At 46.7% G+C, this 24712-nt stretch overlaps 1 protein-coding gene across 4 annotated transcripts in view; it reads left to right on the top strand.

Annotated features, from left to right (window-relative positions):
- The first annotated feature begins 3183 nt into the window (after positions 1–3183).
- The window catches only part of XDH (xanthine dehydrogenase), a 62030-nt gene continuing 40501 nt past the window's right edge, over positions 3184–24712 (top strand). For 2 of the 4 annotated variants that reach the window (XM_040224576.1, XM_040224574.1), the window contains exons 1-8: positions 3184–3575; positions 8613–8670; positions 11556–11652; positions 13333–13441; positions 16465–16591; positions 17537–17598; positions 23701–23769; positions 24105–24191. In XM_040224576.1, coding sequence (XP_040080510.1) covers positions 3534–3575; positions 8613–8670; positions 11556–11652; positions 13333–13441; positions 16465–16591; positions 17537–17598; positions 23701–23769; positions 24105–24191 — 651 coding nt within the window. In that variant the 5' untranslated portion in view covers positions 3184–3533. Of the gene's footprint in view, positions 3576–8612; positions 8671–11555; positions 11653–13332; positions 13442–16464; positions 16592–17536; positions 17599–23700; positions 23770–24101; positions 24192–24712 lie in introns of all 4 variants that reach the window. The other 2 variants (XM_040224575.1, XM_040224573.1) reach the window with 1 other exon arrangement.

Here is a 24712-nt window from a genome sequence, read left to right as displayed (position 1 = left end):
GCTCTTTCAAATCCTGAAAGATGATGCTGTGAAAGTGCTGCACTCAATATGCCAGCACATTTAGAAAACTCAGCAGTGGCCACAGAACTGGAAAAGGTCAGTTTTCATTCCAATCCCAAAGAAAGGCAATGCCAAAGATTGCCCAAACTACCATACAATTGCACTCATGTCACACAATAGCAAAGTAATGCTCAAAATTCTCCAAGCCAGGCTTCAGCAATTCATGAACTGTGAACTTCCTGATGTTCAAGCTGGTTTTAGAAAAGGCAGAGGAACCAGAGATCAAATTGCCAACATCCTCTGGATCATGGAAAAAGCAAGAAAGTTCCAGAAAAACATCTACTTCTGCTTTATTGACTATGTCAAAGCCTTTGACTGTGTGGATCACAATAAACTGTGGAAAATTCTGAAAGAGGTGGGAATACCAGACTACCTGACCTGCCTCTTGAGAAACCTATATGCAGGTCAGGAAGCAACAGTGAGAACTGGACATGGAATAACAGACTGGTTCCAAATAGGAAAAGGATTACATCAAGATTGTATATTGTCACCCTGCTTATTTAACTTCTATGCAGAGTACATCATGAGAAACGCTGGGCTGGAAGAAGCACAAGCTGGAATCAAGATTGCCAGGAGAAATATAAATAACCTCAGATATGCAGATGACACCATCCTTACAGCAGAAAGTGAAGAAGAACTAAAAAGCCTCTTGATGAAAGTGAAAGACGATAGTGAAAAAGTTGGCTTAAAGTTCAACATTCAGAAAATGAAGATCATGGCATCTGGTCCCATCACTTCATGGGAAATAGATGGGGAAACAGTGGAAACAGTGTCAGACTTTATTTTTTGGAGCTCCAAAATCACTGCAGATGGTGATTGCAGCTATGAAATTAAAAGACGCTTACTCCTTGGAAGGAGAGTTATGACCAACCTAGATAGTATATTCAAAAGCAGAGACATTACTTTGCCGACTAAGGTCCATCTAGTCAAGGCTATGGTTTCTCCAGTGGTCATGTATGGATGTGAGAGTTGGACTGTGAAGAAAGCTAAGTGCTGAAGAATTGATGCTTTTGAAATGTGGTGTTGGAGAAGATTCTTGAGAGTCCCTTGGACTGCAAGGAGATCCAACCAGTCCATTCTGAAGGAGATCAGCCCTGGGATTTCTTTGGAAGGAATGATGCTGAAGCTGAAACTCCAGTACTTTGGCCACCTCATGCGAAGAGTTGACTCATTGGAAAAGACTCTGGTACTGGGAGGGATTGGGGGCAGGAGGAGAAGGGGACGACCAAGGATGAGATGGCTGGATGGCATCACTGGCTCGATGGACGTGAGTCTGAGTGAACTCCGGGAGACGGTGATGGACAGGGAGGCCTCGCGTGCTGCGATTCATGGGGTGGCAAAGAGTTGGACATGACTGAGCGACTGAACTGAACTGAACTGAACTTTCCTATAAAAAATAAAAGGAGAGGAAGTCCTAGCACTGAGAGACCTGTGGGTAGGGAACAACTCCTCTGGCATCAAGGGACAAATATCCTGGTCATCACTGCTTTCTTTTCAAAGATTTTGTTTGATCAGAAAAGGGAAACGATGGTGGAAATATCCACATATTGAGGCATGAGGAAGTCATTCTGGCTTATCCATGAATTAACTTAAACTTTATCCTAACTAGGACAGCCTGTTTGTGACCTATTAAACATATGTTGTACATCTCCTTTAACAATAAAGAAAACCTTGGTCTGCATTGACCAGAGTGAAACTATCCATTTTAAAGATTCATGCCTCCCTTCCTAAGACACCAGTCCTGGTGCTCCTTGGGTGATAAACCTCCTTTCCTGGCACCAGGGCTTTCCTGACTCCTTGTGTATATGCCAACCTATCTTTTTTGAAACTGTGAAGAAATGTACTCTTGTCATGGTAGGTGTTTTTATTTTTTTCTGACAAGATATAAAACTTCCCCAAACCATGCTTTTCTGGAACACTTTTTCAGAACTATCGGAGAGACTGCCTCCTGAACTGTAGTCCTCAGTTTGGCTCAGATAAAACTCTCTTTTATTATTATTACTGTTATTGTTTCATTATTATTATAGATTGATTATTGATGATTTCTGTTACCAAGACATATCCCCAAGCATTGCCAAAAGGCTCCTGAGATGGGCATCATCTCTCCCCGGGTAAGAACCACTATTTTATGTAGACCAAGCATCCTTGTTTGCCCTGGACTGAGATATGTCAAGGCTTTAGTGCTAAAATCAGGATATCTGGAGGCAAACTGGGATGATCAGCCACCCGACAAGTGGAGTTTCATCTCCTGCTTAAGTGGAGGCCGTTGTGAGAGGGGCGTTGGTTGATCTCATGGTGGTTGTCCTGCCAGTCTTTGGTTTCTGTAAGGTATTTCTGTACCAAGCACATCTGCTTTTCTCCCTCCTTGTATCCTTCAAGGGGCAGAGGGAAAGTGACCTACCTCAGAGAGGCCAGCTGAGTAGAAGACCAGAGAGAATGCTGGTGTGTATGCGCGTGTCAGAGAGACAGAGAGCTGGGAGGGGCATCGGGGTGCTGGACTTCAGAACCCATAGGTGGTGTCAGGTAGGTGACATGCATGTGTGTCTATACCAGGAGTTAATGGAGACTGGATGGGGAAGGTTTTCAGCTCTGTATTAATTTGGCCTATGACTATGAGATAGGCACATTTTATTTGGTGCAGTATTTTAAAATATGTTTATGAGTTATTCTGACAGTTTAATCTATGGTGATTCACTGAGAGAAACAAAAGGGAAACCTCAAAAATGGTTATGAGGATTATTTTTATTGTGCTGTTGAGAATACATTTGCAACAGAAAAAAAAGTTAGGTTGTTTGCCAATTTACGAAGCACTTCCCAAATACATCATCTATCCCCCAGCCTTTTGCTCTTGATGTCATTCATTTGCACATTTACAGATGAAAATCAATGAGTTCTGGAAGTGGGAAGAGACCTGCTGGGGTCAAATGCCAGAGTTTGCATCTGAAGCACTGGACTCTGCCTCTGGTGACTCCAGACTCTTCCAGGCTCTGGGAGAACGAGTCCTGCCTGTTAAGTGCTGAGTCTGGGTCTCTGTAACTAAATGGCGAGATGCCAAGTGTGGACTTGGAGGATGTGACTCACCTCTATTGCCATGACTGACGGAGACCACGGCCCCTCCCCCTTCTCTGTCTTCAAGTAGGGGGATGAAGCAGGTTCCATGAGGGTGATGCCTAAGACACACGGCTGTCCAGCACCAAGGCTGTATCCACCGTGTCTTCCTCTGTGCTCTTGGACACAATTGTTGGGGGTGTGATTTGCTGTGTATGGTTGTTTGCATTTTCCTTGATTATGTAAACTGGTGGCTTGTGCCAAGAACTCTCTGTGCCCCAAAGCTCTAAGCTTGGTCCCTCCCATTGGCTGACTTCATTTCTTTTTGGGGGGAGGTGTATTTGTCAAGTTGCAGGGCAGTGATAACTGGCAGTGCCTCTTGGGCGTGAGGTACCTGGAGTTCGGGGATCCCCAACCTGTTCACAATGACAGCAGATGAATTGGTTTTCTTTGTGAATGGCAAAAAGGTAAGCAGAAGCTGACTTTTCCTCTGGTTTCCCTGATCCCTGGGAAGAATGTTTGTCCTCTCTATTTTTGGTTCTCACTCACTTGTTCACCTTCTCTCTTTCTGTTCCTTCAAAGCTATTCCTGAATTGGGGGTATCATTGGGGAGAAAAGACCTTCTCGGGTCTAGAACCCAGTCAAGATCTTCATGGGGCAGAGGAGTGATGGGGAGGGACGAGAGAGGAGGAGTATATGTGAGCACTCCCCTCCCCCGCACTCCCAGCCTGTAGAGATGCTGGCACCAAGCTGAGAAAGGTGGACAGGGTTCTCAGTGAGATTGGAGGTCACTCACTCCACCTCTATTTCGGTGTTTAATCAAATGTATCCTAAAGCTTTTGTTGCTCTCTTTACTGAGAAAAGGAACAGGAATGTGTTTTCTTGCTTATCTCAGGGTATAACGTGTACACAGCTTTGATTCTGAAATTTCATCCATATCAATGTAACAGCTAACTTGCGTGAGGACATATACTGATATCTTGTGGCAAGTCACAATGCTTGTTTCCTAAAGGGCATGGGTCCCCCCACCTCACTCTTGGTAATATGTATAAATATTACAAACCTTCTACTTTGATAAAAATTGCCCACTTGGATCAACTTCACTGGTGTGCATAGGGACCTAGGAAAAGTGGGGATGGAATGGGGCAGAGAAGGGTCTTATGACATGGGTACCAGTCCTTGCAGCACCAGAAGGGTAAGAATTTTTGCAAATTTTAAAGCAGTTGGAGAGAGCTGTAAACACATCACATTGTCTCCGTTGTCGTCCACTTGCCCTCCCTCCACCAGTGCTGAGGTGCTCGCTTCAGCTGCTGATTGTGAATGAAATGGACAGTAAAAGGGTAGCTGTGGTTGCACATTGTGAATGGCCATGTGGATTTTATGAGTGAAGGCCAAACCCAGGAGTCAGAGCAATTTTGTTTCACAATATTGGCAATTTTAAGTTGAGAAGCTAGGCAACTTTGGAGGCAGTTTTCAAGAATTAAAATGCAACTAGTGCTTAAATTGTCAGGGTGTGTCTGGGTGACTACCAGGGGAATGCTGTGAGCTGTTGCAATGTAAGGGGCTTCCAAGGTGGTCAGATTCAGTTTCAGTGGTATCAGCAGGTGGCCCTGGGGAAGGAGGTCACCCGTGCTCTTTTGGGTGCAGAGTGGTTTCTCTGTGTTCACTTCCTTTCAGGGTTGGCCTCTGATAGCAAACTAAGAGGTAGGGCAAAGCTTCCACGTTGGTGGTTGTAAGATTTCTGCAGCCAAGAATTCCAACAATGCTGTCACACGCAGCAGTTACATTGGAGAGATTTAAGAAACAGTTGCTGAATAGGTCTTCTTCACATATTACTTACACAGAGGGATCTTCCGTGGCATTTTTCTAAGTGATTTTTGTAATGGATGAGCAGCTGGATTCAGTGATTTAACTCAAAGGTTTGATGGTTTATGAAGCCATCAATTCATGTGTGACAGTGCAAGATTCTTTGGGCATGGTTGCTGTGATGCACCAAATCTAGAAAGCAGCATTTCAAGGTCAGTCTGGTTTGTTGAAAGTTGTTTCCCTGTGTATTTTATTTTCACCTTAGGAAAGCAATTGAAAATTTTTTAGATGGTATTATTGCATCAAACCCTACCATCTCTTGAAACTTCGACTACCTCCAGTTTCTGTGATGAATATTGGCGCATTTAATTTTGTAAACATAGACTTTTATGAATCTACTGGAAAGGTGGTGAGGCAAGGTGAGGAGTGATGAGGTGAAAACAGTGCTGTAAGAACTGGACCAACCAAGGAATTCCCAGTCAAATAGAGGCATCTGTTTCTTCCCAATTCTATTCCCAAGATGTTCTAGATCTTTCTTTACCAGACATTGTGCAAGGAGGTTACCAAAGAAGCTGATGGAACTTGCTGACTCACTCTTAAATATGCACTTCCTCCTGTTCCTCTTTCAGACCTCTTGTCTTCACTCGCTGTGATCCTGGAGAGGGTGTAAGATACAAATGATCAAATACCTCCAGAGCCTTCTGTGGTGGTGACAGGCCTTGGTGACTATGGCTTCCACTTCCTCTGATTTGAAGTCAGAGTCAAAGGGAAAGAGTTGCCCAGTATTTTGGAATCACTGTAGTGACCATGCTTTTGGTTGGATTCCTTTTTTTTTTTTTTTTAATGTATTTTTAATAGGAAGATAATTGCTTTACAATGTTGTGTTGGTTTCTGCTGTATGACAACGTGAATCAGCTATAAGTATACATATATCCCATCCTTCTTGAGCCTCTCTCCCAACCGCCATCCCACCCCTCTAGGTTGTTATAGAGCACTGAGCTGAGCTCCCTGTGCTAACATCTGCTTCCCACCAGCTGTCCACCCCACACACGGTAGAGCATACATGTCAGTGTTGCTGTCTCAATCTGTCCCATCCTCTCCTTCCTCCGCTGTGTCCACACGTCCGTTCTCTGGGTCTGCCTCTCTGCTGTCCATTCTGTATGTCTGCCTCTCTGTTCCTGGCAGTGGGGCGGTTGGGGTCGGGGTGGGGGGGGTGGGCGCTGGATTCTTGTTATTCAAACAGTCCCTCTCTGCTTAGTGAAGATGTTGACCCCTGCAAAAGTCTAGAAAATTCTGCATGGAGGGTACAGCTGAAAGTGTCCAGGAGTGACGCCCACAAGAAGTAGCAGTCAGTCATAAGTTAACACTCAGTCACTTACCCACCTACCCACCTTGTCATCAACATTTACAAGCTCCTCCCAGGCCTGAGCCTGTGGGACACACAGGCATGAGAGGAACACAATCTCCAAGATCAGGCATTTACCATTTGGGAGCTAATGAACAGGCTGGCAAAATAGATTGTGATCAGGTAAATTACCATATTCCAAAGTGTATTTCAAAGACAAGTATCCCCACAAGATGCTCTTCTTAGATATTCTTAGACCATTTTGTTGGCACATAGTAGGTGCCCAATTGATGTGGAAAGGATGAATGGATGGATATCAAAACCCTGAGAAATCCTCTACTAAAGAAATTTATTTTTCAAACTTTGAACTTTAAAAGTTAAACTTAAAAAAAAAGTAAAACTTATAAGGAAGTTGCAAGAAGAATACAAAGAAATGCTTGCTAAATGAATGCCAACAAAATGATATATAGGTACATAGATACATAGATCTATAAGTACATAATTTTATATATTTAAATATGTAATTAATTGGAATGAACATATAAAGTATAAAATTTTCTTTATGAACCATTGAGGATAAATTTCAGATATCATACTTCTTTCTCCCTTAAACTAAGAATAAGGGTATTCTTACATAACCACAATCTATTTATAAAAATCAGGAAATCTAGTGTTACTATATCATTGTTACCTAATCTATAGACTTTATGCAGCATTACTCCAATTTTCCTAAAAATGTAATTTATAGCTCTCTCTCCACAACCGCAGGACCCAGGATCATGCCTTGCACTTAGTTCTCAAGTCTGTTTCGGTTGTTGTCATTGTTCAGTCACTAACTCATCTCTGTCTCTTTGTGACCTTATGGACTGCAGCGTGCTAGGCTCCCCTGTTCGCCACTATGTCCCAGAGTTTGCTCAAGTTCATGTCCATTGAGTGGATGATGTCAGCCAACCATTGTCTCATCTTCTGTTGCCCACTTCTCCTCATGCCCTCAATCTTTCCCAGCATCAGGGTCTTTTCCAATGAGTTGGCACTTTGTATCAGGTGGCCAAAGTATCGGAGCTTCAGCTTCAGCATCAGTCCTGCCAGTGACTATTCAGGGTTGGTTTCCTTTAGACTTGACTGGTTTGATCTCCTTGCTGTCCAAGGGACTCTCAAGAGTCTTCTCCAACACCACAGTTCAAAAGCATCAATTCTTTGGCACTCAGCCCCTTTATGGTCCCACTCTCACATTTATAAGTGACTATTGGAAAAAACCATAGCTTTGACTGTACAGACCTTTGTCGGCAAAGTGATGTCTCTGCTTTTCAATACTTTGTCTAGGTTTATCATAGCTTTTCTTCCAAGGAGGAAGTGTCATTTAATTTCAGATACCTTCTCCTCATAATTCAGAAACATGTGGGACCTCTAGGACAGGTTTCTCTAAAGAAACTCCTATCACACATCTGTGTGTGTGTGTATGTATGCCAAGTCGCTTCAGTCGTGTCTGACTCTTTGTGACCCTATGAGCTGTAGCAGGCCAGACTCCTCTGTCCATGGGATTCTCCAGGCAAGAATACTGGAGTGGGTTGCCATGCCCTCCTCCAGGGGATCTTCCTGACCCAGGGATCGAACCCACATCTCTTATGTCTCCTGCATTAGCAGGCAGGTTCTCTACCACTAGTGCCACCTGGAAAGCCCCTCATGACACGTGCTCTCCCCTTAATCACCCCAATCATCCAAACCCTATTGTGCTTGATGATGCACGAGGAGACTGAAACAGATTTTTACAGATTTCCCTCGATGATTTCCCTCAGGACCCGGCACTGCACTTTGTAAGACAAGTTTTTTCTATCTTATTGAACATTCTGTTCATGGGCCTTTGGTTTGAGACTTCTCCTCCATTTCTAACCTGTGTTAGTGTTGTTGATTGTGATAACCCAACTCAGACAATACTCTGCTATAATCACAGGCCGTCTGACTGGCCATCTACTGCCTAAGAGTCTACTCTCCAGGAGGCAAAGCCAGAGGTCTGTCCCCGGTGTACACAGGTGTTATCCAGCAGCTGGAAATGAAATGACATGCTTATCTTAAAGGGGACTTTGCCTTGATCAGCCCAACATGGCAGGTGCCACACCTACATGCTGTCGTGGGTCCAGAGCTGAGCATGAATGTAGAATTTTAGAATTGCAGGGTGTCAGCTTACACACAATTTGGCTTGCAGATAATATGTTCATCTTATGGAATGGTCAAGAAAAGTACCTTCATTTTCATGATATGTTTAACACACCTCCATTAACTCTGCAAATTCTTGGGTGAGACAATGGCTAAGTACGTGTTTGATATAGGTTTTTTTGTGTGTTTGTTTTTATAGGTGGTGGAGAAAAATGCAGATCCAGAAACAACCCTTTTGGCCTACCTGAGAAGAAAGTGTATCCTGACTTTGGAGTGGGGATGAGGGAGAGGGGCCACTGGAAACTCATTCTCTGTGCCCTGGGCCATTTGCTAGTAACTGGTCTGGAGGCCATGGAGTACAGAGAAAAGAGCACTTTGGATCTCTGCATTTTAGCCACAACTCTGTCACTTGGCAGCTGTCTGACCCTGGGAAGTCATTTGAACTCTGTGGGTCTGAAATTCTCAGCTGCCAAGTAAGAATATTGTCCTTGATATTCTTCAAGGTCTCTTGCATTTAAGACTCCAAGTAACGCTGAGATTTAATCCTGGGCCTATAAAACAAACAGCTCCAAAAGGCCCTCTTTAGCCCTGACCGGCTTCATAGCCTTTCCCCTCCCCACCAGGAAGAATGGGTGTTGGGTGGGGGCCTGCCTCAGCAGACCTTTGTTAATGCAGGAATGCGCTTCCCATGAAGGCTTTCAAGCTCTGTGGAGGGAAAGGGAAAGTCAGAGCAGGGAGTAATCTGGGGGAGGGATGCCTGAGGTGGGAATCATGTAGAGGCACCATCCCACGGGAAGGGCAGGTGCTGGGAAGCATGGGCTCGGGGACTCCTGGGGGGTGGGGTGTTGCTCCACCCCCAGTGTGGGGAGGGCTTCTGTAAGATCCCGCATCCCTTTTGTTCTTTCATAGTAGGAAAGGATTCTGAGACCCTGGAACAAAAACAACAGTAAAGACAACAGGGGCTTACATCTAATGGGCTCTGACCACGCACAGGCAGAGTGCAGGAGATTTACGCAGGCCGTCTCCCTGACTCCACAGCGATCCCTTTGACAGAGGAGGAAGTGAGGCTGGGAGTGTTCAGGCACCTGCCTTCCCCACCTCACGCTTTCTGCACACATGCTGGGAGAGCTGGACTGAAGCCCAGCGCCACGGTCTGAACCTCCCACCCACCACTGGACACTTTCCAGGGGTCTCCTGTAAAGTGATGCCCACCCTGACCTCTGTGGCTCCCAGAGGTGGCGATGTCTCATGGCTCTTTCCAGTGATGTATTTTGGAACAAAAGCAAAAAGGCGTCTCAACACCCACAGAAGCGAGCCTGGAATCCATGGCCTTCCCTCTTGTTCTTTCACCTCCTATCAGAGAGTGACTGGCTCTAGTGTACTTTGTCCTGGATTTTTAACCTGAAGGGGGCAGGTCTGCAGCACATGGAGTTTTTGTAGAGGCAGAGTCACTCAGTAGGATCAGGGAACTGCACGAAACTCCATTTCCAGCCCATCTACCTAGGCAGCCTGGGAAGAGACGCTCATTCTTAGATTGTTGGCGTCAATTTTAGTTTTCTAATAAGGCTGTGAAGACCCAGCAGGCTCAGAAGTTTCTGGTCATACCGTTGGTTGGTTTAAATGCCAAATCTCAAATAAAATCCAACCGTGAAAGATGGCTTCATGTAAATATGAAGTCCTTGTGGCTTGTTGCTGCCTGTGTTGAGAGTTTATTTGTCAGAGCTCCAGGCAAGAGAGAAGACTCTAACCTTGACTTCTATCTTGGCTGCCAGAAAGATCCCCAGGCTAGCAGAAGACTCTAGACTACTTTGGGCTGCTTCCTTTCATCCTCATGAGCCCCTAGAGTGATCTCAACTGCTGATCTCATAGGTCCAGACTAGTGAAAGGAAAACTCTATATCTAGAGAGCCCTCTTCAGCTGTACCTTAAAAGAGGCAGCAGCATGGTGAAGGAGGAGGCTCCAAATCCAGAATCAGAGGACTGTGTTTGGGCCCTAACACTCAAAGTAACTGACTGTTACTTTGCAGGGCTCACATTACATCTTGGGTCTCAGTCTTTCCTCCTTCTTTCCTCCCTTCCCTCCCTCCAGCCTTTCTTTCCTGCTTTCTTTCTTTCTCCCTCCCTCCTTTCTTTCTTTCTTTCATTTCACTGTTTCGTATAGCAGTTCCTGCCCTACCCACTAACCAAAGTATGGTGAACATCAAACATGGGTATGAATGCTTTCCAAGTAGAAGATGCTGTATATCGTTGTTAGTTATTAACTTTATCTTAAAATTAGGGAAATAACCGGGAGATAAGATACTCAGCTCTCTCCATCTTCAGCAGGAAGCTGAAGGGCTTGGGGCTTGGAGGCCTGGGGGCCTGAGGGAGAAGCAGCAGGGGAGCTTGTGTGTCCCATGGGAAAGAGGCCACCATAATTGCTGTTCTCCAAGGCAGCCTATTAGCTAGGCACTTTTCAAACTTCAAAAAGTATCAGAGTCTTAATTTCTCCCAGGACGTAAGAGATGTCTTCAATATTGGCTTTTGACCCCCCAAATATCCTCATTTTAATTTCCTTTCACATATCTTATGGGATGAATATTCAGAAGCCCTTAATGCAGCTCTAATTTTGGTCCCCAGCCTTCATCAGTCCAAGAAGTTTGGCGAGGGAATGAGGGAAGCTGAACTCAGCAAGTCCCATACTGGCCTGAGTGGCTTCGTTGCATGCCCAGCTGGGGTGATGAGGATTGCCCCACATGCTCCATCTTTGAGGCACCTGATTCACCTGCCCAGTGAGCCCACCAGTTTGGGGGCCTGTTAAGACCACACCTAGAAGACTGTGATCCCAAGAAGATCTCCAGGTCTAGAGAGCAGTGGAGCTCCAGGTCTAGAGAGCAGTGGAGCTCCAGTCCCAGGGGATGACACATGGGTGCCAGGGCCTTTCCTCCTCTGCAAGTGGAGCTGGCCCCATCCCTGCCTCCCCGGGTTGCAGGGCAGCCTCTCTGAGTGGGAGGCTGTTTGGGCCTGCTGCCTCCCGGGCTGAGGGCCCTGAGCCTGTGTGTGGATGGATGGCTCTTCACTTGCAGCTCAGCCCAGGCATTTCCCAGCAGCCCAACAAAGACTTTTTTCTTTGAGTTCATATTCCTTAACCCTTGACCTTCCAGTGGGGCTGAGAGGAACCAAGCTGGGCTGTGGAGAAGGGGGCTGTGGGGCTTGTACAGTGATGCTCTCCAAGTATGATCGTCTCCAAGACAAGATCATGTATCCTTTGCTTGCTGGCTGGTTGCCTTTGCGAACTAGGATGCAGGGGTCGGATTTTGAGTGACAGTGTGTCTGTGTGTATCTATGTGCATGTGTGTGTCTATGTGTGTGTATGCACACATGTGGGTAAAGCCCTGTGTTCCTGAATAGGCTTTGATCATGACCAGGGATATAATAGAATGTTGTCTTAGGGAGCATCTTCCTGGCTTTTAAATATGGACAAGATTCTCCACTGCTGATAAAATGAGCTTTCTAAAATTCAGACTCACTTCACATCCCATGAAATCCTTCAATAGGCCTCCATTGCCCCCAGTCTAAGTCCAATTTTTTTGCTAAACATGTGAGGTCTTTCAATTTGCCCCACCTTTCCTCTCCAGTTTTCTTTCTCTCCATGGGTCCAGCACTACGCTCATGCAGAAACAGTTATGAACTACCAATGCTCCATGTACACTCATTTCTTGGTCTCTGCACAAGCTGTTTCCCACCTTGAATGTTCTTTTTTCAAGGACTTCTCTACCTGACTAACTCTTATTAACACCTTGCTGCTGCTGCTGCTGCTGCTGCTAAGCCGCTTCAGTCGTGTCCGACCATGTGCGACCCCATAGACGGCAGCCCATGAGGCGACCAGGCAAAATATCACCTCCTGCAGGAAGTCTTCCTTGACCTGCTAAGATTGGGTTAGGGGCCCTTTGTGCTGGTTCTTTGGCGCCATGTGCACAGCCCTCCTGCAACCCTTACCATAAGATATTTAAACTGCATTTTCACACTGGTTTCTGCTTTCCTGAGTTGAACGCAAGCTATTAAAGGACAGAGGTTTTGTCTGATTCACCTTTATTTCCTCAGCCCTCAGCAGGGTGCCTGGTATAAGGTTGGTCTTCAGTAACTGATGTTGGTTGCATGAGTGAGTGAGAGACGAGTAAAAGGATGGAGGTGGGGAAGCTCTAAGGGCTGTTCACCTGGGGACTTTTGCCTCCCTCTCTGCATAGATGAATGGGAGAAGTGGAGGTGAGTGAAAGCAGAGAAGCAAAAGTGACAGGAGGTCCTGAAATTGAAGTGGCTAAGGGCTTCCCTAGTAGCTCAGCTGGTAAAGGGTCTTCCTGCAATGCCGTTTGATTCCTGGATTGGGAAGATCCCCTGGAAAAGGGATAGGCTACCCAATCTAGTATTCTTAGGCTTCCCTGGTGGCTCAGACAGTAAAGAATCTGCCTGCAGTGCAGGAGACTTGGGGTCGATCCCTGGGTTAGGAATATTCCCTAGAGAAGGGCATGTCAGCCCACTCCAGTGTTCTTGCCTGGAGAATCCCCATAGACAGAGGAGCCTGGCGGGTTACAGTCCATGGGATCATGTGACTGAGCAACTAAGCACATAGAGAAAAAGGGACGCATTAGACTTGGGACCTCCCAGAGGCCTCCAGGATCTACCTGAGTAAGAGGCAGCTGAAAGTGCCCCTGGCTTCCATGCTCCAGCCCAAAGGCCTAGGGTGCACCAGCGCGACCCCACAGGACACTGGAGGGGCTCGGGCCCTGGCCTGGGTGGAGAGATGAGGATACCTGTGGAAAACAGAACATAACGTAGGGTGAGGAGAAGTGACACAAGCATCATGAATCTCCCAGACCCTGCACTCGGGTCTGCTCTGATGGCTTAAATGGTCGATGGGATGACCTTAATCTGGGGTTCCAGCCACTTTTCTGCCAATGCCTGCCTGGCTCCCATCTGCTCCTTGCACCACGTGGCTGTGACGACTGTGGAAGGAATTGGAAGCACCAAGACGAGGCTGCATCCTGTGCAGGTAACCAGAAGCTCTACCAAGGCTGCTCTGGATTGTTGGGATGAGGATTGCAGCCTGAGCCAAGGAGGCATTCTGGCTGGCCAGCCCCCTCAACTCCTTGTGGAGGTCAGGGGCTAGCTGTGAGGTGGAAAGAGGAGACACCCGAGCCTGAAGCTCCCTCCATTGCATGGCCCCGTGGGAATCAAGAGATCAACTCAATCCGGTGGCTGGAGGTCTAGCTGTACCAGAGCTGGGGTGAGGAGGGGCAGAGGACCTTCCTCTCTGTGCCCAAGTGTGCTTAGGAAGCCCCTGCCTTCTCGGATTGAAGATTCCAAATGCTGTGTGCCTTTGATCAAAAGCCCACCTACTCCCTCTTCCCTCCCACAGGAATTCCATTGCACCTCTCACCTCCCACCCACAGATCACCCAGACACAAGCTTGTTAAAATGGTGGTTAGCAAGGGCTAGGTCAGAGACACATGGGTGTCTGACCAAGGTTTTCTCCCTGATGGTATCAGGCACCTGATGATGGGTTGAGATTGGGAACTCTTTGGCCAAGAGTGGGCAGTAGTCAGGGTTCTGTGGAGTGAGAAAGGATGTTCGTAGACTAGGTGGAAGAGGGCCCATACGGGAGCAGAGCACAGTGGGAGGAAAGGCTGCTGTTCCCAGTGCTCATGTTACACTGAGGCGGGAGGTCTTTGGGAGGGTGTAATCACAGAAGGTGTCTGAGCCAGACCCTCTTCTTAGTATTCCCTGTACCATATCATTCGGATCTTGCCTTCCTTGGGTCCCTGACATGAATCCTGGAGCCAGGGCTGCCAGTTGAGCAGGCTAACTATACTCCCAGATGGAGCATCTTGGACCAGTCATGTGGGGTCAGAGTGGGATGAGGTGGTATTACGTCACCTGTGTGGCTTCGCTTCCTAGGCAGGAAAGTGGCAGGTTACTAAACTTGTCCAACTTGCAGCAGGTGTGAGAGGGTTAATGAGGGCTTGTAATTTACTTTGAAACAACTAGACAGAAGAAAGAAGGAACTATTTAAACACAGGGATCACATCCCTAGAATCAGGGGAAAGCCCTCCCTTTCCAGTGGTACAGAGCCTTATTTCCGATGCACTTCCTTTGGCTCCAGATAAGCTTAGATTCCGCTTTCCCTTGTCCGTTTGTTTTCCTCTGGGATTCTATGACACCACATTCCCCCTCTCCCTCCATGCTAGAACCGTGTGCAGCTCCTCCTCAGCTCAGTCCCTAATCGCTGCAGTGCCCTGGGCTCTGGCCTGGGCCCAGTCCCTTCTCCACCTTCATACTCTCCCGACATGAGTTTAAGGCCATCTCCGTATCTTCAGGTTCGATCTCTCCTCAGAGATCCGACTCCGATTTCCAGCTGCCTGCTTGAATCACTGGTTGGATGTCTGATCTCAAACTTAACAAAAACTCTATTTCGCCCCAGCTTCGTTCTCCTCTGGTCTTCCTCTGTCTGAGTCAATGGCAAAGCATCCACCCAATTGCTCACGACCAAAATCTAGGAGTCCCCTGTGATGTTTGCGTTCCCCACACCCAGTCTGTCCAGAAGTAACAGCTACTCTGCCTCCAGACTTTACGATGAAATCTTCATTTGTTTCTCTGTCTCCCCTACTACTGTTTGGTCCAAGTCACTTTCCTTCCTGCCTAGGCCACGTCAATGTCACGATCCCCTGTGTCTTCTCTTGTCCCCACAGCCATTCTCTATTCAACAGCTAGAGTGAGTCTTTAAAAACACAAATTCAATCGTATCAAGTCCTGCTGAAATTCCCCTTTAAAAAGCTTCCCATCATCACACGCAGAATCACAGTCAGGATCCCCAACCTGGCTGTGGAGAGCTGCAGGCTCTGGCTGCTTCCTGTTCCCCCAGCTGACATCTCTTGTCCCAGGGTTCCACCTGCCCCGGCCTTTCAGCAGATTTTCACACTGTCTGTGCTCAGAGCCCTTTTACTCACTGTTCCTTCTGCCTGGGTAACTCACTTCCTTGTTCCAAATCAAGTTCACCTTAAAGGTCGCTTTATCAGAATGGCTCTTCTGACCACTCCAAATAGCCACTAGTCAGTCACTCTGAGTCATGTCATCTTGTACTAATTCTCTATATAGTACCAAACTCCACCTCAAATTTTCTTCTTTGTTTTTCTCAGTATTTCCCCCATAAGGATGTGAGCTTCGTGAGACCAGGGACTTCATCTCTCTTCTACAAGCTCCATCCCCAGGGGATATACTATGCCTGGCACAGAATAGATTCTCGGTAAATACTTCTCAAATGAATGACTATCTGTGCTAAGTACTGGTGATACAACATTCTAGCAATTTTACTTGACATACATTCCAAGAGAGATTCCCAACAGATTAAAAAATAATGTAGATGAGGAGAATTTCGTTGTAATAAAGATCTGGCAGGTCTGAATGAAAATTCTGTGACGTTCAATGCTTTTAGTGAATTCTATAGCACACATTCCCCAATTCTTAAGTCTCCATCCATTGGACTTCAAGAATTGCCTTCACTTAAGAATACAGAGGCGTTCTAATTTGGAATAAAATGCATTCATTTGGTTGATTTTGGATTGTGGGGTAGTGTAGTTGAGAGAACCTAACACAATTCTTGCTTTCCCCATGTGCAATCTTACACACATCCCTTAAATCTCTTAAATCTTCCTCCTCTGTCTTTAGTGAAGAGAGTGGTTTTAATTGTCGCTGTTCTTAGAGGGGGGTGTCCTATTAATAACTGCCATTGGCTGACTCCCTACTGTGTGCAGGTATGATGGCCAAGCATTTTACATGAATGATCTCACTGAATTCTCAGCACAGCTCTGGAGATAAGTGCTAGGGTAGTGCTAAACAAACGGACAAGGTTTAGGGAGGCTTGGTAGCCTGGCCGCGGTCACAGCTGGTGAGTGGGGACACTCGGATTTGACTTTGGGCAGTGCAGACTGTCAACGTGGGCTGTCTTCAGTTGAGTCACGTAGGGAGCCTGGCAGGGGTTCTGCCAACACAGGTGTCTATGTCATCTGCCCCTTTTAGGAGAGAATCGCCAAAAGTCACGGCTCTCAGTGTGGCTTCTGCACCCCCGGCATCGTCATGAGCATGTACACACTGCTTCGGAATCAGCCCGAGCCCACTGTTGAAGAAATCGAGGATGCTTTCCAAGGTATGGGCTTTGTGCAGGGCCCAGGAGGCAAAGGGGCAAGTGGGTTTCTGAGGAGGGCAGGGCAGAGGCAGAGTGGAAGCCAGGAGTGAACTAGGAGTTCCAGGCACTCGAGGGAAGGGCTCGGGCTGCCCCATCATGGTAGCTAAGATTTACTGGGAAATGGCCCTTTCTTACTTTGAAGAACACTTGGTTGGTTGGAAGACCCTCTGGGCTCTCCTGCCTTAGTGTCCATCTTCCTGCGCTGCCTTCCTGACCCAACTCTGTGCTGGGAAGGGTGACCTTGAGTGCCTGGCGTGGGAGGAGATCATCTGGGAAACTGCACAGAAGCCAGTGACATGGCATCTGCCCTGGCAGCTTCCCCAGAGCAGGGTTCCATGGGGCAAAGGCTGTGTATGAAGAAGGAGGCCCTGGTTCTGAGTCTTGGACAGGAACTGGCTCCCCACTTTGCCTTCTGTGAATGGGCCCAGGTGGCTGGACCCGCTATCTCTTCCTCTGAATTGAATAGAGAAGGCTTGCCATCCGTTCAGTTTCTTTCAGTGCATCCTTTATTCCAGTCAGTTATATGAAGTCCCGTCATAGGCCAGGCACTAGACAGGGTACAACGACACAGGAATGGAAGACAGTCCCTCTCCTCAAGGAGTCCATGTTCTGAAGGGGAAGAGAGTTTATAATGTAGTTTGATAAGCTCACTGATGAAACTTTGACTAGGAGCCACCATGGGAGGACTTAGGGGGGCACTTGATTCAGTCTAAGCATTCTAGGAAGGCTTCCTGGAAGAAGTGATAGATGTTTGGAAGTCAGGGGTACAAGTAAAAGGAGGATCATTCCAAGTAAAGAAAATACAATATATAAAGAGAGCATTTAACTGCGCTGGGAGCAAAGCCACAAACCCCTTAGCTGCCGTGGGGCCAGTGCTGACATTGCAGGTTTTTCCTTGGCCCACAGGAAACTTATGCCGCTGTACAGGCTACAGACCCATCCTCCAGGGCTTCCGGACCTTCGCCAAGGTGAGTGGGGGCTCTGGGACAGCAGTAGCCCGGTTCCTGAAGGAGCAACATTCTGGAATCACAGTTGGGAGCAATGCCAAGGGCCTCTGGGTTACAGAGAAAAAAGATAAGATGGCCAACTGGCAGGAACTTCTGCTGTAGGTACCTGGCAAGGACGCTGGGCTCTGCCATTCTTATTTGGGGTGTGGGGGGAAGTGGTGGTTCTCATCAATAGCCCAGAGACTTTCCTTCCAGGAAAGGCCTGGAGAGCTGGCTCCTGAAAGAGACGTGCCACCTAAGAGCAAACTTCCTACAGGGCGTTCGGGCTTGGCATCCTGCCTTGGTGTCTGGCATGCTCAGCCCATGGTGCAGGTGCTGAATGTGACATTTAGTAACAACCCAGCCTGACTCAGCACTCGTGTCCCTCCTCCCTTGCCATCCAGGCTGCTTTCTGCAGCTGGCACTCTGCTGGGTTTATGAAACTAATAATTAGATCTCCAGATAGTGTGTGAAGCCCTGCAGTATTCATATAACTCTGCGTGAGAAACCACAGCTGGGATGAACAGGCACTGATTACATAAATGCAGCCCACACACCTGCCATCTGGCAAGGAGGACGGAGAGCTGGCTTCCCCTTTCTTTGCTTAATCTCCCCAGATTTTACCTGATTCCCCAAATGGGTCAAGTTGATCCTAACTCCTATCAAACTGTCTCATCTCAATTTGATTCTGGGTTGAGGGGAGAGTCACAGACTCCTGTGTCTTTCACTGACCTTAGAGTGCACCCAAATAGTCCAAAATGGTAGAGGTGGGACCTCTAAGGATGGGAAACAGCACACCCTGGTGAATGCTGCTGATATTGAGGGACCAGGAAGTATGAATTTAAATGAAAGTGATTGAAAGCTTAGATTCAGTCTGCAGACCTGGGTTCAAATCCCATTCCATCACTTAATTGATACATGATATTGGGCAAATTTCCTCATTTCTAAAATGGGGATTATAATAATACCTACCTTAAAATGCTTGTGGAAAGAACTCCTTGTAAAGCTCTTAGAACAGTGCCTGGCACATCCTACATTTTCAGTAAATGGCAACATAAATTATGATGCTGGTACATTTTTTCCTGTTATCTAATATTTAATCTTCATTTGCTGTTTAAGCTTCCCTGAGAACCATGGATTGTTAGTTTTGTCCATGTATTTATTTCATAGGAGGTGTCTCAAAGAAAGATTATCTGACCAGCCCTCCTAGTTTCTCAAAAGAGAAGGACTTTTGGGTGTAGCTGGAAAGTATCCTCCTTCTGAGAGTCAGAGTTTTATCATTGTTGAAATGGTTCCTAAGCCCCCTTTATAGCCATACCTCCCTCAATCCTGCTGCCTGGCAGCGTAGAGCAGAGTCAAGTAGAGCTGGGTGCTTTAAGTAGCTCAAGTGACTGGCACACAGAGTGAGCTCAGAAGCTCATGCATGTTACCCACTGGAGCCCCCAAGGCCCTCTTCAGAGCCTTTTAACTCTTGTTTTACACACATTTCTAACAAACTCAGGTATCTAGATTACATGGCCACACTGGAAAAGAGTGAGGAAGGTATGCTATAGGAAGGCAGCCTGTTCACAGCAAGAAATGATAACAAAGAAGGAAATGAGAAATCATAAAAATAATCTTGAGCCTAATCATTTTAGCCTGGGCTTCTCAGGTGGCACAGTGGTAAAGAGTCTGCCTGCCTTTGCAGGAGATGCAAGAGATGCAGGTTTGATCTGGGTTGGGAAGATCCCCTGGAGGAAGAAATGGCAACATGTTCCAGTAATCTTGTCTGGAAAAGTCCATGGATACAGGAATCTGATGGGTTACAGTCCATGGGGCTGCAAAGAGTCAGACGTGACTGAGAGACAGCATGCACACACCCCGAAAGAGGAAATCTCTCTGGGGGAAAACCCTAATCTTATCCAACCTCAGCAGACCTTGAGGGCGGTGACACATCATCGTATATCACAACAATTTATATCATAAAAAACATCAGCGGATTATTACGAAAAAGGATCTAAGGAAGAATGTGCTGGTACTTTAATTATTTGTGAAAGATACTTTTGTGAAATATATCCTCCCCCACAAGGATCAGGTGAGTGAGGCTGTTGTCTTACTGTATGCAGGGCCTAGTATTCCCCTACATTACTCCTTCTCCAAAAAGAGAGATGAGAAGAGGCCCTCTTCTTTCTGTCCAAACACAGAGGGGAAAGGCAAAGTGTTGTTGCTTAGTCACGAAGTCATGTTCGATTCTTTGCGACCCCATGGACTGCAGCACACCAGGCTTCCCTGTCCTTCACTCTATCTCCTGGAGTTTGCTCAAACTCATGTCCATTGAGTCGCTGATGCCATCCAACCATCTCATCCTCTGTCACCCCCTTCTCCTCTTGCCCTCAATCTTTCCCAGCACATCAGGTCTTTTCCAGTGAGTCGGCTCTTCATGTCAAGTGTCCAAAATACTGGAGCTTCAGCATCAGTCCTTCTAATGAATGTTCAGGGTTGATTTCCTTTAGGATTGACTGGTTTGATCTCTTTGCAGTCCAAGGGGACTCTCAAGAGTAGTGGGGAGGTAGAAAATAGACAGCTCTGAGATCCAGTGATAAAGTAGTGACTACAGGAGGGGTCTGCAAGCAGGGTGGTTGAGGCAAGTCTGAGAATGCTTGCAGGTTCCCAAAGGACCTTCAGCCTCCTTAGCCCTCTGAGAACTTCTTCGGGGACACTGATGAGCTGTGACTCATCGTTTAGTAAATGGTGGCATGAACGCTGTCTTCCATGATTCATGTAGAGAAGGGTTCCTCCCGACTACTCCCCTAGGAGCTGGCTGCTCTGGAAATGTGTCTAGGACTGAGCCTGGGAGTTTTCCCCACTCTCGTAGAACTCCACGATTCTATAGTGTCTTCTGGGGTCCTGAGCTGAGACTTCTGCCTCCTTAGGGCAGGTCAGTCAGGTAAACACTCCCTTTCCCACCTCCACTGCATTGGTTTGGGGATCTAGCAATCTGGGCTCTAGTCTGTGCTCCGTCATTGGCACCTTGAGAGGTCTTGCAAGTCCTGTCAATAGGTGTTGGGTCAGCAGACCTGTACATAATCTCCTGACCAGGTCCAGGGTGAGGAATAAAGAGTGTGAACTCTCTGGCAAGAAGTGCCTGATAAGGAGTGGGAGGCTGTCAGGCACATCCCTGGCCCAGCTCCGGTCCTAGACATCTTTGGCAGGAGCCCCGCAAAGACTCCAGCCTGGGGGTGCCCAGGACTTGATGGTTTAGAAGTAGAGGCATGAGTGCTGTGAGAACCAATGGGAATTTCTCTCAGGGAGGCTTCCTCAGGAAGCAGTACTGAAGTGGGAAAGTGAGCACAAAAAGATGTTTTGATAAATAGGACCTAGGTTTTATGGTGGAGAAGGCAATGGCACCCCACTCCAGTACTCTTGCCTGGAAAATCCCATGGATGGAGGAGCCTGGTAGGCTGCAGTCCATGGGGTTGTTAAGAGTCGGACACGACTGAGGGGCTTCACTTTCACTTTTCACTTTCATGCATTGGAGAAGGAAATGGCAACTCACTCCAGCACTCTTGCCTGGAGAATCCCAAGAACGGCAGAGCCTGGTGGGCTGCTGTCTATGGGTTCCCACAGAGTCAGACACCACTGAAGTGACTTAGCAGCAGTTTTTATGGAGAAATTTCCTTAAAATTAAATTTCTCTGTTACTTCCAAGAGAGATCCTGTTCATATATCCTCAAGTTATTTAATCTGTATTTATCAAGCAGAGGCCCTCCCTATGGGCAGAGACAAGTGGGCTGTGGGGGTGGGGGTGCAGTATCTGCTGCCCCTCTAGATGCTGGGGTGGGTTTCAAACCCAGGTTTTATTTGACAGGAATAATCTAGGTTCTTTCAGTTCAGTTCAGTTGCTCAGTCGTGTCCGACTCTTTGCAACCCCATGAATCGCAGCATGCCAGACCTCCCTGTCCATCACCAACTCCCAGATTTCACTTAGATTCACATCCATCGAGTCAGTGATGCCATCCAGCCATCTCATCCTTGGTCGTCCCCTTCTCCTTCTGCCCCCAGTCCCTCCCAGCATCAGAGTCTTTTCCAATGAGTCAACTCTTCGCATGAGGTGGCCAAAGTACTGGAGTTTCAGCTTTAGCATCATTCCTTCCAAAGAAATCCCAGGGCTGATCTCCTTCAGAATGGACTGGTTGGATCTCCTTGCAGTCCAAGGGACTCTCAAGAGTCTTCTCCAACACCATAGTTCAAAAGCATCAATTCTTCGGCACTCAGCCTTCTTCACAGTCCAACTGTCACATACATACATGACTACTGGAAAAGCCATAGCCTTGACTAGACAGACCTTAGTTGGCAAAGTAATGTCTCTGCTTTTGAATATGCTATCTAGGTTGGTCATAACTTTTCTTCCAAGGAGTAAGCGTCTTTTAATTTCATGGCTGCAGTCACCATCTAAAGTGATTTTGGAGCCCATAATAAATAAAGTCTGACACTGTTTCCACTGTTTCCCCATCTATTTCCCATGAAGTGATGGGACCAGATGCCATGATCTTTGTTTTCTGAATATTGAGCTCTAAGTCAACTTTTTCACTCTCCACTTTCACTTTCATCAAGAGGATTTTTAGCTCCTCTTTACTTTCTGCCATAAGGGTGGTGTCATCTGCATATCTGAGGTTATTGATATTTCTCCCGGCAATCTTGATTCCAGCTTGTGTTTCTTCCAGTCCAGCGTTTCTCATGATGTACTCTGCATATCAGTTAAATAAGCAGGGTGACAATATACAGTCTTAACTTACTCCTTTTCCTATTTGGAACCAGTCTGTTGTTCCATGTCCAGTACTAACTGTTGCTTCCTGACCTGCATACAGATTTCTCAAGAGGCAGGTCAGGTGGTCTGGTATTCCCATCTCTTTCAGAATTTTCCACAGTTGATTGTGATCCACACAGTCAAAGGCTTTGGCAGAGTCAATAAAACAGAAATAGATGTTTTTCTGGAATTTTCTTGCTTTTTCCATGATCCAGCAGATGTTGGCAATTTGATCTCTGGTTCCTGTGCCTTTTCTAAAACCACCTTGAACATCTGGAAGTTCATGGTTCACATATTGCTGAAGCCTGGCGTGGAGAATTTTGAGCATTACTTTACTAGCATGTGAGATGAATGCAATTGTGCGGTAGTTTGAGTATTCATTGACATTGCCTTTGTTTGGGATTGGAATGAAGACTGACCTTTTCTAGTCCTGTGGCCACTGCTGAGTTTTCCAAATTTGCTGGCATATTGAGTGCATCACTCTCACAGCATCATCTTTCAGGATTTGAAATAGCTCAACTGGAATTCCATCACCTCCACTAGCTTTGTTCATAATGATGCTTTCTAAGGCCCACTTGACTTCACATTCCAGGATGTCTGGCTCTAGATGCGTGATCACATCATCATGATTATCCGGGTCATGAAGATTTTTTTTGTACAGTTCTTCTGTGTATTCTTGCCACCTCTTCTTAATATCTTCTGCTTCTGTTAGGTCCATACCATTTCTGTCCTCTATCGAGCCCATCTTTGCATGAAATGTTCCCTTGGTATCTCTAATTTTCTTGAAGAGATCTTTAGTCTTTCCCATTCTTTTGTTTTCCTCTATTTCTTTGCATTGATCACTGAAGAAGGCTTTCTTATCTCTTCTTGCTATTCTTTGGAACTCTGCATTCAGATGCTTATGTTGTTGGAAGAGGGTGTTTTCTATGACCAGTGCATTTTCTTGGCAAAACTCTATTAGTCTTTGCCCTGCTTCATTCTGCATTCCAAGACCAAATTTGCCTGTTACTCCAGGTGTTTCTTGACTTCCTACTTTTGCATTCTAGTCCCCTAGAATGAAAAAGACATCTTTTTTGGTTGTTAGTTCTAAAAGGTCTTGTAGGTCTTCATAGAACCGTTCAACTTCAGCTTCTTCAGCGTTACTGGTTGGGGCATAGACTTGGATTATGTGATATTGAATGGTTTGCCTTGGAGACGAACAGAGATCATTCTGTTCTTTAGCTTCAAAGCTAGGTTCTTTAGCTTCTGTCAAAACTCTTTGCAAATATCTTTGTGTGACATTTGTGGTCATCTCTGTAGAATGGTGGATGCTGTGGAGGAAATGGGAACAATGCAAACTGCTGCATGGACCAGAAGAAAGACCACAGGGTAAGTGGGTCTTTTTTGGCCTGGAAGCCTGAGGGCCAACCTTAGGTCAAAGGAGCCAGTGGGCTATCTCCACACTCTGGGCTGTGGCAGCTGGAAGAGGAAACCATTATCTTCAAACTGTGAAGTTGGCGAATGTACACCTTAGCCCTGGATCCTCTGGCAAAACCTCTTTGTCCCTGCTTCCTGGGAGCTACCTCTCCCTCAACCCCTCCCCAACCCCAACCAGGCTGCTGGGGGCTGTGGATGAGCTCACTTGGACAGACGGTTGGGCCAGCCCTATGGGGCATTTTAATGCAGGAAACAGTGTATCCCTTATCTTTTCCCCTTTCCAGCAGGTTACTCTCTCACCGTCTTTATTCAACCCAGAGGAGTTTATGCCCCTGGATCCCACCCAGGAACCCATCTTCCCCCCAGAATTGCTGGTAGGTGATGCCCCCTGAGCCTCTGGAGACCTGCTGAATCCCACTAGTACCCACTGGGGTCTTTGTGTCCTCTTTCTCCTGTGGGTTTCAGCCTGAATTTCCCTTTGTTTCTCTTACTCCAAGTCCCTGTACCGCACATTTCCACAGGGACCCACACTTCTCCTCTTCACATGCGTTGCTCACGTGTGAGGAGGGGGTCTGTCTGGCAGGTCATGTACAGTAATAGGAGCTCCAGAAGTGTTTGCTGACATTCTGCCTAAATCTCTTGTCTAAGCCCTGAAGCAATGCATTCTCCTTTCTGTAAGCCACCCATTTATTTACAAAACAAACAAAGAAACAAAAAAAAAAGCTGTGTTCAAAAGACACAATCCATGATCTGCAGCCCTGTCTTAGGACGCCGCTCACGCCCATTTTGTCACTTGATGATCTTGCTCCTCCACAACAACGTTTATGGCAAACAGACAAACAAAAATCAAGCCACGCTCAAAGTTTCTCAAGCGCAGACTTCTCTAGGGGTGGTG

Source organism: Oryx dammah, unplaced genomic scaffold (assembly GCF_014754425.2).
Source record: "Oryx dammah isolate SB20612 unplaced genomic scaffold, SCBI_Odam_1.1 HiC_scaffold_25, whole genome shotgun sequence".
NCBI lineage: Eukaryota > Metazoa > Chordata > Mammalia > Artiodactyla > Bovidae > Oryx > Oryx dammah.
This window is presented reverse-complemented; position numbering and strand designations above follow the sequence as displayed.